At 41.6% G+C, this 14,725-nt stretch overlaps 1 protein-coding gene across 6 annotated transcripts in view; it reads right to left on the reverse strand.

Moving 5' to 3' along the window:
• Positions 1-14,725, reverse strand: part of NCALD (neurocalcin delta) — a 317,609-nt gene that overhangs the window by 31,473 nt on the left and 271,411 nt on the right. For 5 of the 6 annotated variants that reach the window (XM_023545925.2, XM_023545923.2, XM_023545924.2 and 2 more), the window contains one exon: positions 2,941-3,337. In XM_023545925.2, coding sequence (XP_023401693.1) covers positions 2,941-3,318 — 378 coding nt within the window. In that variant the 5' untranslated portion in view covers positions 3,319-3,337. Of the gene's footprint in view, positions 1-2,940; positions 3,338-4,488; positions 4,835-14,725 lie in introns of those variants that run through there. The other variant, XM_064267971.1, reaches the window with a different exon arrangement.

Consider the following 14,725-nt stretch of genomic DNA (forward strand, 5'->3'; position numbering starts at 1 on the left):
TTCAAAAGGAAAACATATCCCTCCTTTTCATTGTTACAGGATTCCCTGGATGGAGCAAATGGTTGAGTGATTGACTTTAGGTACTAGCTGAAAGGATGGCAGTTCAAACCCACCCAGAGATGCCTTGAAAGATGGAACTGGTGATCTGTTTCCAAAAGGTCACAGCTTTGAAAACTCTATGGAGCAGGTGTTCCTCTGCACACATGGGTCACCTTGAGTCGGAATTGACTTAATGGCAACTAACAACATTCATTGCCGTGAGGCAGGGAACAGAGAGGAAGAGCCCATCACTCTCAGATAAAAGACAGAGATAAAGCAAAACTAATTAAACTGAAGCACCTTCTTAATTTAAATTTTTTTTTTGTTTAATTAGCAAAGATTAAGAAAAATCAGAATAGTGCAATATATGGGGACATGTCTCATATACTTTGGGGGTATATTTGAAAAAATAATTTGTCAAAATATATTGGTAGCCTTAGAAATGCTCATATCCTGGCTCAGTATTCACACTTCTGGGAATTCTGTCTAAGGAAATAATCCTAAATACAGAAAAATCTTCATGTACAAGAATAATTTGTTATTTTATTTTTAAAAGTTGAGGTTTTATGCATAATAATGCAAAACTGGAGACAACCTAAATACCCAACATTGGGGAAAAATTAAACGACTTATATTGTATGACTATAATGCAAAAAAAAAAAAAAAATTTTTTTTTTTTTATAATGCAGTGGAAACCCTGGTGGCATAGTGGTTAAGAGTTCGGCTGCTAATCAAAAGGTTGCAGTTCGAATCTACCAGGTGCTCCTTGGACACCCTGTGTGGTAGTTCCACTCTGTCCTATAGGGTCACTATGAGTTGGAATCAACTCGACAGCAATGGGGTTATGGGTTTTGATGCAGCTATAAAAACAAACAAAAAAACCGAGTTGTTGTTGAGTGGACTCTGACTCACGGTGACCCCATGCATGTCAGAGCAGAACTGTGTTTCATAATTTTCAATAGCAGATTTTTTGGAAGTAGATCGCCAGGTCTTTCTTCTGAGGTGCCTCTGGGTGGAACCACCAACATTTTGGTTAGCAGCGGAGTACCTTAGCCGTTTGCACCACCAAGGGTCTGTGCTGCCATTAAAATACCTTTATTAAAAGTTCTTATAACACAACAAATACGTGTGGTACTATACTAAATGAAAATGCCAAGACACAAAACTTCATACACATTATGATATCAACTAGGTATTTTTAAATGCAAGGAACTAGGACCCATAGGATATATTAAAAAATTATTCTCAGTGTTTCTCTTTGTGGGTAGGGTGAGAATATGCAGGACTTTTCTTCTTATCTTTTATATGTTTTTCTATGGCCTCCCCCACCCCACCTCCCCCAAAAAGAAAAATACTCACAACTAGACCAATAAGCAACATCATGGTAAACAAAATACTAAAGTTGTCAAGGATTTCATTTTACTTGGATCCACAATCAACGACCATGGAAGCAGCAGTCAAGATATCAAATGATATATTGCATTAGGCAAATATGCTGCAAAAGAACTCTTTAAAATGTTAATAAGCAAAAATGTCACTTTGAGGCCTAAAGTGTGCCTGACCCAAGCCATGGTATTTTCAATCACCTCATATGCATGCAAAAGCTAGACAATGAATAAGGAAGACCAAAGAAGTGAAGCCTTGGAATTATGGTGTTGGCGAAGAATATTGAATATACCATGGACTGCCAGAAGATCAAACAAATCTGCCTTGGAAGATGTACAGCCAGAGTGTTCCTTAGAAGCAAGGATGGGATGAGAAGGATAGTGTGAACACAGATGTTATGGGATGTGTGCTAGCCTCTGAGACCAGCTCTCCTAGAAGCCAAACGCCTGCTCCTTTGGCCCTGTTGCCTGCTGCCAGAAGCTTCCCTGCTGTGCCCCTCGTTTGCCAGGACATCGAGCTGCTGCCAGCCCTCCCTGGTGCTGCCTGCCCACTAGTCCTTCCTATTGTTTGCAGTCAGGGCTCTCCTGATCCCCTCCAGAAGCCGTGACCTGGCCCCCTTAGGTTTGTCTCTGGGTTCTATCACTTGTGAGCAAACTGCCATTGCCATGTCCATAGCTCTTTACCTCCCTCTACCACCTCCCCAGAGGTTTATTGATTTCCCACAGGAAAATGTGGACAACACAAGGCCTGTTCTTCTGTTCTGTTCAGGCAATTTACTCTGGTGAGTTATTTGGGGAAATGAAATGGAGTGACTCCTATTAAAGTGACAGAGGCCTCTATTTTACAGTGTTTGTATCTCTGATGGGACAGACCTGGAGTCAAGATTTCTGCTCTTATTCCAGAGTCTAGTAAAGCTGAGGGCTAATGATAGTGATGATGATAAGCTTTTCTATATGGTAGGCACTGTGCTAAGCATTGAACATGGAAAGTCACATCTAGCCTCAAGCCTATAACATGGGTGGATACCACTGGTAGTTCCATTTTACAGATGAGGATGCTGAGGCTCACTTAGGTGAACTAACTTGGTCAAAGTCAGAGAAGTAATGAATGAAAGAGTCAGGATTTGAACCCAGGTCAGGGCCTGATCATTAAACACCACTCCTGGCGATATAACCCCCAAAGGCAGGTCATGGCAAGGAGTGGATGGAGTGGCCATATAAGCCTGACCAACTGAAGGGTGCATGTCCATCTGTAGGGTGTGGTAACTGATGTCAGGCTCAGGGATGCCAGAGCTTTTGCGTTTTCAAGAGATGCCCACAAATCTGGATTTTGATGTGCCATCTCCCTTTTTTGTAACGTGGGTTCAATTTATTTATTTTTAAGTGGGTAGGCCAAATAAAACGCCTTGATAGGCCAACAGTTTGCAACCTCTGCACTGTGATAAACTGCGCACCTTCCAATTCTTATTTGTGACGCATGCTCTTTTTAAAGGGCTACTGTTACAGCGTTACATACCTGGACGATCTCTAGCATTTCCGCCTTGCTGATGTAGCCATTGCCATCCAAGTCATACATGCTGAAGGCCCATTTCAGCTTCTGCTCCAGCTTCCCTCTGGACGTCACACTCAGGGCTATGATGAATTCTCTGAAGTCTATCGTTCCATCCCCATTGGCATCGAAGGTGCGGAAGACATGCTCCGCAAATTTGGAAGCATCCCCATAAGGGAAAAAGTTCCCGTAAATTTTCTTAAACTCATCCATTGACAAATGTCCACTGGGGCAGTCTCTCAAGAAGCCTTTGTACCATTCTTGGATCTCGTGTTCTGTAAAGTCTGTGCTTTCCAGTAAGTCCTGCATGACCTCCGGGCGCAGCTTACTGTTCTGCTTCCCCATCCTGGCAGTGAGAATTCAGCTGAAGATAGAACACAAAATATGGAGAATTTTTAGAGCTGCTCTTTAGATGCACCTTTTATAATTTACAATTGTTCCTTTGAGAGAAAGGGGAAAAACAAAAACAAAAAACCAAGCTCTATTCTAGCCCAACAATATTGTCTAGGTTTTGCAGCATAGCAGTTAGCCCAAAAAAAGGAGACAAAGTCAGGCAGAAACCACAGAGCAGAAATATCATTGACCAGGAAACTGATCTCTTTTACACAGAGCCAACCTGAAAACATAGATTGATATGAAAGTCAGTGAGTGAGTCAGAGAGAGAGAAGGAAAGACAGCACGTGAGAGAGAGACAGAGAGGTTGAGAGACAGCAAAACAGAGATAAAGACAAAGAGAGAAGAGAGGTGTGAGTGTTAGTTCTGACTTATCGGTTTGCAAGAGCTTGAGCCTGAATCTAAGAATACTGGGGTTTTGATACCCAAGCAAAGGGGGCCTATGCACAATGGTTAAGCACTTGCCTGGTAACTGAAAGGTTGGAGGTTCAAACCCACCCATTGGCTCTAGAGGAGGAAAGAGACCTGGTGATCTGCTTATGTGAAAATTACAGCTTAGGAAACCCTATGGGGCAGTTCTACTCTATCCTATAGGGTTGCTGTGTGTCTGAATGGACTCAATAGCACATAACAACAACAACAACAACAACAATACCCAACCCGGGGCATTGGGTGGTTCGGTGGTAGAATTCTCATCTTATGTTCAATCGCGGCCGATGCACTTCATGCCAGCCACTACTCATCTGTAACGAAGCTCGCATGCTGCTTTGATGCTGAACAGGTTTCAGTAGAGTTTTCAGACTCAGACTGCCTGGGAAGAAAACCCTGTGGATCACAATATTGGGTCAGATCCTCAGCCGATCACGGGGATGATGTAGGACTGGGCAGTGTTTCATTTCGTTGTACATGGGGTTGCCATGAGTCAGGGGATGACTCAATGGTGGCTAACAACAACAATAAAAGGTGGCTAACAACAATACCCAATCCAAGTTTTAGCAAGGAGAACTAAAGGAGAGGAAGAGAGAGCAAAAGAAAGAACTCAGCACTTTTTATTGTCAGAATATTTCCAGGTAAAGTGCTGCTTGGATAAAACTGGTTGCCATCAAGTTGATTCTGACTTACGGCAACTCCATGTGTGTCAGAGTAGAACCGTGCTCCTCAAGGGTTTCAATGGCTGATTTTTCAGAAGTAGATTGCCAGGCCTTTCTTTCAAGGTGCCTCTGGGTAGATGGCAACTGCCAAGCTTTTAGTTAGCAGCAAAGCTCTTTAACCATTTGCATTACATAGAAGTTCCAATACTTGGCTACCTACTGAATATTATAAACACAGACATGAGAAGGAAAACAGAAACAAACCAATCTAATACTGCTAACCACTACCAATCTAGTCCTGTTAATGGAATCTACTAAGTCAAATGACTGATAACAGTGGATTTAGATGGCACAGATGCTGATTCACAACGGTGCTTGTATCTTATGTTTATCGCTTATGAAAGAGGCCAAAATTTCTTTTTTAAAATACAAATAATTTTGTTTCTCTTATCATAATAGTAGCACACTTCCACGCTAAAATAGCAAATCAACACAGTGCTGCGCAGAAGTCAACATTCCAGTCCCAATGTTTAGAGATAACTACTGCTTGCATTATGGTGTGTGTCCTTCCAGATTTTTTGTATGAGTATCTAAGTATGCTATTAATATATTATGTGTTTTAATATGTTTACATTTTTAAAAATAAAAACATATGCAATTTTTGCTACCTATTTTTTCATTTAATATAGTGTGGGGAACAAAGGCAGTTTTTATTAGATGGACATATAGCTGTAAATACTGGCTTCCCCTCCACATAGCCATTTAACATTTATCGAGCACCATGCCTGAGACATGCTTCTGATGCGGTGGATACAAGAGTAAAATGTGGCCATTCTTAAGGGCATTCTGTTGTGTGTGTACGGGGTGGTGGTGACGGCAAGGAGACAACACCATACATATTCAATCAATACATGAAACTAGAGGAATGGACTTGGTGCTGTGAGCACACACAGAAGGAACCCTCAAGCCAAAGAAGGACCCAGATGACATCAGGGAAGCCTTCTTGGAGGAGGAGGTCAGCGGTTGGAACCCAACAGAGGCTTCACAGGAGAAAAGACTTGGCGATCTGCTCCCCTAAAGATTACAGGCTTGGAAACCCTGTGAGGCAGCTCTACTCTGTCCTAAAGGGTTGCTATGAGTCAGAGTCAACTCAATGGCAAAGGGTCTTATGGTGAACTAACAAATGAAGGAATGACTGAAAAAAATGATTGAATAAACAAATAAATGATTACAACATGGAAATATGGAACAGTCTTCTTGGAAAAGGAAGCATTTTGCCGGAAGGACGAGGCCCTGGTTTTCAGAATGCTTTTTGACATACTAAAGCTATCTAGTGGTTAAGACTTGGTCATATAACCCCTTAAGTTGAATTGCGTGTGTATCTGTTTGTTGCTCTCACTAAATATAAATTCCTAGAGGGCAGTGTTTGCATCTCGCACTGCCCATACTTCTTTCATATTGTCCATAGTTCAGAGTTCAGGTAACAATGAGCAATCTTCATTAACTGACAAGTTGATTGCTTTTCTTTTCTGAGTTCTGCACTTGGAGGCAGAGCCTGGCCCTGCTCTAGCTCCTATGCAGGCATCCCCCCAGGGGTGGGGAGAAGCAAGTTTTCTTCCCATTAGTGTGACCAACAGCTGGCAGGCAAGAGCTTACTTTTGGAGATCACTTTTTATGGGAATCAAGCAAACACCATTTTATGCAAGAGCAAAATTAAACTGGAACTCCAAATGGAGTACAAACAATTTATCAACTAAACATTCCAATAACTTTCACTTCCTCTCATAGCCCTTTTTTCTGGGGGGGGGAGGGGGGAAGCAAAGTTAGAGAGACTGGTTTGTATTAGAATTTTAAAACTGTCATTTAGTTGCTAAGTTGGCAATTTGCCTGAGGCCAGAATTCAGAAACATGAGGTAATACTTAATACATGGGTTTACAGAGCTCCAAAACATTTTACGGAATTTAAAAGTAATTTTGAGTTTTCCTTTTGGGGAATTCTTTAGAATACAGCTCTTTGGTGTGGTGTTCAATCAAATCACCGTTATTATAGTTTGGTTAAACGCAAATCACCATGTGTTTGGCCTTGGGAAAAAGTGCTATTTTGATATTTAAATCTTCTCTCTTAAGGAATGATTTATTTCCCCGAGAATATAAAGCACCATTTCTTCAAAACCAAACGCCAGTCCCTTTCTCAATGTTTAAAAAGTGCTTTTCATTTATTAGCTGTTTTTGCACTTGAAACAAATTGCCTCAACATTTTGGCTAAGTCTCCCACTGAGACTGAACTGTGCGCAGCTATTTCTCGGTAAACAGTAATTAAACCACATTTACAAATTCATTAGCACAGAAAGACCATAACACAAACAAGGGAGAACATGGAATAAGATATCTGGGAAGCGAGTGTTTGCAATTTAGTCCAGAATTTATTTCAGTAAAAAAAAAATACCTCACTAAGGATGAGGACTGAACTTGAAAAAGCCATCTGGACTTGGTTAGACCATACAACAAAAATCTCAGGGAACATATGATGGAGTTTCATTTTTTGTGGAAAAAAAGATAGAGGAATGTCTGACAATACCTTTTTCTCCTGGGAGACAGGAATTTCTGCTTCTTTCAGTTAAAGGGGGGTAAAAAAACCGGCAGGGAAATGCTGCATTAGTTAACCAAACTTTGTCTGGAGACAAAAGCTGCACCTCAGGTCAAATCCTTTCCATTAGCCTATTCAGTCGTTAAAATATTTATTTTGTGCAAGTGGAACATAACGGGTAAAAAAAAAACAAAAAACAAAACTCAGGTTAGGAAACAAAAATCCTTGGGTCTAAAGCCTGGCTCTATTATTTATTGTTGTGCTGCCACTGAGTGGGTCCCCAACTCATGGTGAACCCATGCACAATGGCACAAAGCGCTGTCCGGTCCTGCGCCATCCCCACCATCAGCCATGGATCAGATTGTTGTGATCCATAGGGTTTGACAGACAGGTGGTGGCTGTGCTTGAGGTACTCTGGCTGGGAATTGAACCCAGGTTTCCCACATGAAAGGCAGGAATTCTACCACTGAACCCACAATGTCCCCTTCATTATTTACTAGAAAATTATTTACTAGCTGTTGGTTAATTCACTATCTTTCCTTGCGTACCTCAATTTCCTCCTTTGTAAAATGAGTTCCATTCAAACCCCTACGTCACTGATTCGTTGTAAGAATTATTGTAAACACTGCCTCAAGGCCAGACCATGGTAAATGATCTTATCCCTGATGGCCATTCATACATTATTCCGTTGAACCTTCACAACAATCCTGCACCATAGGCAGGGTAGTCTTTCTCCATTTTATAAGCAAAGAAATAAAAACTTGGAGAGACTAAATGACTTGTCCCAAGTCACACAGCTGGTCCATGAGAGAGCCAAACTGCGAGCTCTGATTGTCCACTTGGCTGTCCGTTGGTTTTACCACTACATCCTACTAGCTCCATGGGCAATGCACATACAGAAATTAAAAACACAAAAAACAAACATAAAAAAAAAAAATCCCATAAAAAGAAAGAAATAGATAGCAGGGAGGAGACACCTCCTACGGGAACTCATTCATTCCACAAATTTGTATCAAGTGTCTACTAGGGCCCTGTGGATACACCTGGGAACAAAACAGACAAAACCGCTGTTCTCATGTAGCTTAGACTCTAGTGGCAAGAGACACACACCACATAAGACAAATATGTGAAATGGTAGAGGAGCTGTACTGTGAAGAAGAGCAAAGCAGAGAAGGGGGTTAGGAAACGCCAAGGGTGGGGGAATGGGAGTTGACATTTTAAATAAGCAGCCAGGGAAAGCCTCATTGAGAAAGTGGCATTGAATAAAGATCTGAGGAAGTGAGGAAGCCAGCCATGGAAATATCTGGGGCGAGAATATTCTAGGCAGAAAGAACAGCAAGTCAGAAGGCTCTAAACTGGGAGTGTGTTTAGTGTGATCCAGCTACTTCCCCAATGTCTCATCAGACTAAACTACCATAATCTCTTTCCTGGATTTCAACGCCCTCCTCACTAGTCTCTTACTTTTTATCTTGTCCTTCTTCTCCCTACTCCTGTCCCTAATCTACTCTCCACTCAGCCCCCCAGAGTGCCCTTTAAAAACAGACCATGCTACTCCCCTTCTTAATGCTCTAGAAGGGCTTTCTGACACACTTAGAATAAAATCCAAACTCCTTCCTTTGACCAACATGGCTCTGCGTGAGTGGGCCCCAGACCATCTCTGACTTATCTGTGGGTCCTCCAGAGGCACACTGGCCTTGTAGATGGTAAAGCTTTTACCTCTTAAGGACCTTTGCTTCAGGGCCTTGAAAAATACTTTTTAAATAATGAATGACCCCTCAACTTTTTAGTTTATATACCTTTTAAGTTAGACATCAATTCAAATGGATAGACAGACAGATAGATAGATAAAACCAAACCAAACCAGTTACAGTCAAGTAGATTCTGACTCATGGCGACCCCATGTGTTGCAGAGTAGAATTGCTCCAGAGGGTTTTCTTCTGTGTCACTGCTGGGTAGGTTCGAGCTGCCAACCTTTAGGTTAGTAGTCAGTTGCAAACCATTTGTGCCACTCCTCAGAGATAGAGATAGGTAGAAAATGAATATTTTTTGCTGAATCTATGCTGCTCTTCCTTAAGTAAATACATACCTATTCTATTAATAAACATCAGCATTCTGTTATTGGGTACTTTACTCTGAGAAAGGCAATGTAGAATTTCCTACCTTGTTTTGGGTCACATCCAATCTCCCAGTGTTCACAAAATAAATGTGGGGTAAATATTGACCATAGTTGAAAAAGGAAAAATATATGAGAAGCCACCAAACCACAAAGAACCATAACCAGGAATCTAAAATACAAAGTTAAATTTCCATTTAAAAGGAAAAAAAAAGGAATAGCAACTAAGAATGATGGCACAATGAAAGGAAATGGGAATTAGTGAACAATTTGTGGGACTGTGTGTTCTCCCCATTTTATTTTCTGTATCTATGTGAAAGATCTGTGGCATTTCATTCCTGCAATTCCTCATAAGGCCCTAAAAGCTGTGACTTAATTCCTGAGAGCCCAGAGTTAGATCTTCCAGAGAAAAGCCCATAACTTACCCTGGACAGCCTGGTTAACTTCAGAGGAAAAGTTTCAATGCAAGCTGCACCAAGGCCTCCTAAAATGGAATTTACAAAATGCTAGCAGCTTGGCGGCCACAGGGAGCACAGAACACATGGTGGTTCCAGAAAGAGACCAGGCTAATTAAAACATTTGCCTATTTGGGGCTTGTAACCTTTTCCAACCCAAACCCTGGTGGCATAGTGGTTAAGTGCTATGGCTGCTAACCAAAGGGTCAGCAGTTCAAGTCCACCAGGCGCTCTTTGGAAACTCTATGGGGCAGTTCTACTCTGTCCTATAGGGTTGCTATGAGTTGGAATCGACTCGACGGCATTGGGTTTGGTTTTTTGGTTTTAACCTTTTCCAATAAGTGATGCTTTGAATTTTCAACAGTGCAATGTCTGAATTACGAAACCTAGAAAAAGATTTCTAAAAGGTGAGGAAGAAGATTATAAAAATTATAGATGAAGGGAGCAAGCACTCATTGACCATGACTTGGACATCAGGTATTTTAGCCATCTGAATTTTATAGGTGGCTAAAACCCTGCAAACTCATTTCTAGGTCAGTTGTCTTTTGTTTTCACTCAAAAAATTAAAAAAATGACTAGATAAAAACCTGAAGAGCATGTTGCTTCAGGAATTTTTCTGTAATGGAACCTGCCTCTCTGTGGGAGTTTAAAAGAAGACCGTACATGTAAACCGACATATTTATATAATAGAGTCCCTGGGTGGTACAAACGGGTAATGTGCTTGGCTGCTAACTGAAAGGTTGGAGGTTTGAGTCTACCCAGAGGTACCTCAAATGAAAGGCCTGGCAATCTACTCCCCCAAAATCAGTCACTGAAAATCCTATGGAGCACAATTCTACTCTGATACACATAGGGTCGTTGTGAGTCAGAATTGACTTGATGGCAACTGGTTTATTTATACTATGAAAAAATTAGGAAATAAAACACAATGGCACATCAAGGGAAAAACTGAAATATCAAAAAGGGAAAATTGAAGAGTGAAGCAGCCTTTCCTCTACCTTAGTCTCGTCTTGACCAAAGACTACTCTCTCCTCTAGCCTCTGGTAAGATGAGCTGACATAAGGAACCGAGACCTATTTCCTACAGCCTTATCAGGATCACGAAATAGTTTTGCTGGAGTTGTCTGAAATATGTTAAAAGCCTTTGCTTGCAGAGAGGTTTTCTTCCTGATGAGTGTGGGCATGTGGATGCCCGTGACCTGTTTGTTGAAGGGGTCATAGCCTGGGTCACACATGGACACTTGTTCTTATGGTGAGAGGTGACAGGGTTTGAGGAGAGAGCTGAACTAGCACAAAAAATCCCGCGAGCAGGAGGCTCACTAGAAACAAACTTGTTCTTCGGTCTGCCTTCACCCTGGTATGAGGTAAAGCCCAGGAAATCCATCTGGTCTCCTCAGGGTAAGCAGGGGTTAAAAAAAAAAGTCTCTGAAATATCTGGGACCTGGTTCTACAGAGCCAGCACTTCAGACTGGAGAGGCCCTGCCTGGCCCTGAGCCCTTCACCAAGTCTTATTTTTCATAAAAATAAAGTGTTACCACATCACTGCCTATAAAATATACATGCCGATAAGGATCTGAACAGACCATTATCTAACATCAAATCCCTCCCCACAAAATGGATTTTTTTTTTTTTGCTGATTACAAAAGTAAAAACCATTATTGTGAAAAATATAAATAATAAAGGGCTACAGAAATTGAATACCCTCGCTCCAATCCAGTAGCACTCCATGGAGGATAAGCACTATAAACAGTTTTATTTATATATATCCTCCTAGACATTTAAAAGCATATGTATGTAATTTGTACACCCTAGCTAGAAAAGGCATCATACTGTACTGTTCTGTAAACTTCATTTTACCCTACAAATATGTTGTGGGCATCCTTCCATGTTATATATAGGGATGTATCGCATCCTGTTTAATTGCTGCATTTTCATTTACTTATTGATTCAACAGATAGTCTTGAGCACAGACTTCATGCAAAGCACTGAATTAGATAATAGATACAATGGTTAGTAGAAAACTCACACAAAGCTTACAGTTCTTGGATATTTCATTGTTTAGAATTTATTTAACTAATCCCCCTTGATGGACATTTAAATTTATCCCAGTTTCCTTTTACTACCTTGGCATTTACCTTAGGCATGGCTCCTGGACTTAGACAAAATTTATTGCAAAAAGGTTCTTGATGTCAATGATCTCTAGACCCTCCCTTGTAAATTTTCCCATAAGCCATTTCCTCTAGAGTCTTTACAGCCTAACTATACATCTTGAAAGCAGCCTTGATGGCACAGTGGTTAAGCACTTGGTCGCTAACCGAAGGCTGGTGGTTCAAAATCACCAGCCACTCTGTAAGGATTTACAGCCTTGGAAACCCTATGGGGTAGTTCTGCTCTGTCCTATAGGGTACCTATGAGTTGGAATCAACTTGATAGCAATGGAGTTTGTTTGTTTGTTTTTGGTATACATCTTGAAAGGGTTTATACACCTGCTAGAATAGGAATTCCACCTGCCCCTCTGGCCTGACCATGTCATGGTACACACATGTGAGTTTGCCATTTGCTATTCCTAGCACTTATGAGGGCAAGCCCACCCTGCTCTTTAAAAAGTGTGCTTTTTACTCATGAAGGAACCCTAGTGGCACAGTGGTTAAGTGCTCGGCTGTAAGCTGAAAGGTCGACCATTCGAACCTGTCAGCTGCTCTGTGGAAGGAAGATGTGGCAGTCTGCTCCCACAAGGATTTAGAGCATTGGGAAGCCTATAGGGTAGTTCTGCTCTCTCCTACAGGGTAGCTATGAATTGGAATCAACGAGATAGCAATGGGTTCAGTTTTTGGCTTGGTTATTGTAACCATATAAATACCCCTGCTCCATCTCAGCCTAAAGGGATATTTTACTGAAAAGATGCCCTGAATTCTCTGTTGCTTGATACTCAACTCCTGACATCTCATGCCCACTACTTCAAGTTCAGCCAATGGCTAACTCCCCTACCACTTCCCCCTAGATCGCCAGCAATCAGAGGTGTAAGAACACTGCATGCTGGAAGTGTCCATGAATAAGTGGACAGGGGCCTTGCTAAATGGCCACCTTCCAGGCTTACAGAAACTATAGAACTGCACCAAACAATGAAATTGTTGCAGTGCTCTGAAGTCAAGGGCTAGACGAAGTCTACACATCCCCTTGCCCTCAGACCACCTCACCATCAGACCACTGCTTTGAAGCTGCCTGTTTTGGCTGCCCCAGGCTAGTGCAGCTGCAGCTGGAGGAAGAGGAGGGTACACCAGGGCATCCACACAGACCTCCAGGGTTGCCACAAGTGAAGACCCTTTCTTGGCTGACTTCCATGGGAATTACGATTGCAATAAATGTCTGTTTATCTGCAGGTACTAAGTATTCTCTTATATAAAAGACAGAAATTATTACTTTGGATTTTGATAAAACCATAGAGCAGAACAGAGGGCCCTCATGCAGTAGGGAGGGCATAGAGTTAGATCAGTTATAGAGATCCAGACCTCATCATGTAACCAGCAGGCAGGACGAGGGACAAGAAGAGCGCAAGCTGCCATTTTTAGATATCCTCTAGAGGCTGCAAATGCCTTCAGTAAATTAATAGAAGCCCCTCCATAGAGTCTAAGAATAGTTCACAATTTAAAAAATTTATTCAGCAAACATGTGTTTAATATCTCCTGTTTCCTGGCTTAGAGTGAATATTCCTACAAAAAATAATATCCTACATGGGATAGGGAAAGGAAGGGCATCTGGGATTCTGAATGAAAATTCAGGGCATTTTCATTAGTATCTTATTTTCACAATTTTGCTGAAGAGTCAGTGAGAGGAACATTGCAGTGTGTCCCCCCAAAAGAAATGTGGAAGTCCTATCCCCCTGTACCTGTAGATGTGACCCTGTTTGGATATAGGGGTTCTCTTTTGTAATGTTAATGTGTTTATACCAGAGTAAGGTGAGTCCTAAACCTAATCAGTTCTGTGTGGTGTCCTATAAAAACAGCAGAAATAGACACAGAGATATACACAAGGGGAAGACAGCTGCCATGTGAGGACCTGTCTACAAGCAAAGAAATGCCAAGGATTGCCACAGACACCAGAAACTAGGAGAGACCCCACAGAAGGAATCGACAGGGCTGACACCTTGATTTGGACTTTAAGCTGAGAGAACTGTGAGAAATTTCTGCTTTTTAAAGCTAACCAACCACTCATGCCATTTTTTGATATGGTGGCCCTAGGTAACTAAGATAGTTGTTATATTTTGGTTTCACCCAAAGAACAAAGGGCTTAGAGAAACTGTTTCTCTAACTGTTTGGCCTTTTATGACTAAATTCATGCACCTGTTGGTCTCAAGATAGTGAGGTCACTTTTGGTGTTTGAATAGCTGCTTCTGTCAGAAGGTACCTCTCACTCCCTATCCTGGCCAGCAGGGCTGAAAGTATAAATGTTTGCCCAGCAAACATTTGTACAAGTGAGAAGCTAATTAATTGATTAAGAAAGACAGACAATGAAGTGACCTCTTTTAACCTCCTGTACCTTTTTTTTTCTTCCAGCAGACAATGAGGCCACGACAACCCAGTTGGCTCTTGGAGAAAGCAAGGTTCATGGAAAGAGAATTGGACTTCGTAGCAGAATAACTAAACTGAAGTCCTTATTACATGACTGTATTATGTGACCTTGTAAAAGTCATTTGATATATCTCCACACTGTTTCTTCTACAGTAAAATAAGCATCATAATAATACCTCTCTCATAGGGCTGTTTGAAGGATTAATGAGGAAAAGGAATCCCAATGCCTGGGGAGAAGCTCAGCCTCCTGCTGGGCACTGGGCAGGCACTGAACAAACAGTATTAATCTGAATGGGATAAGAGTTCAGTTTGGTTGGGTTGTTTACAAAGATGAGCCCTTCATAGTTGGGGACATTCTCCCCCATGCTTTAGTTCTATGGAGAATTAGAAAGAGCAAAAGAAAGAAAGGGGCACAGAGAGAGAAAGAGGAAAGAGCATGACTATGAGCTTCCAGCCTAGCTCCCTCCTTGGACAACTCCCCAAATGCAGAAGATGCTTGTGGGTTTGCACACAGAGAAGACCACCTGCCAGACCTGGGCCAACTGT

This window comes from Loxodonta africana, chromosome 14, assembly GCF_030014295.1.
Source record: "Loxodonta africana isolate mLoxAfr1 chromosome 14, mLoxAfr1.hap2, whole genome shotgun sequence".
NCBI lineage: Eukaryota > Metazoa > Chordata > Mammalia > Proboscidea > Elephantidae > Loxodonta > Loxodonta africana.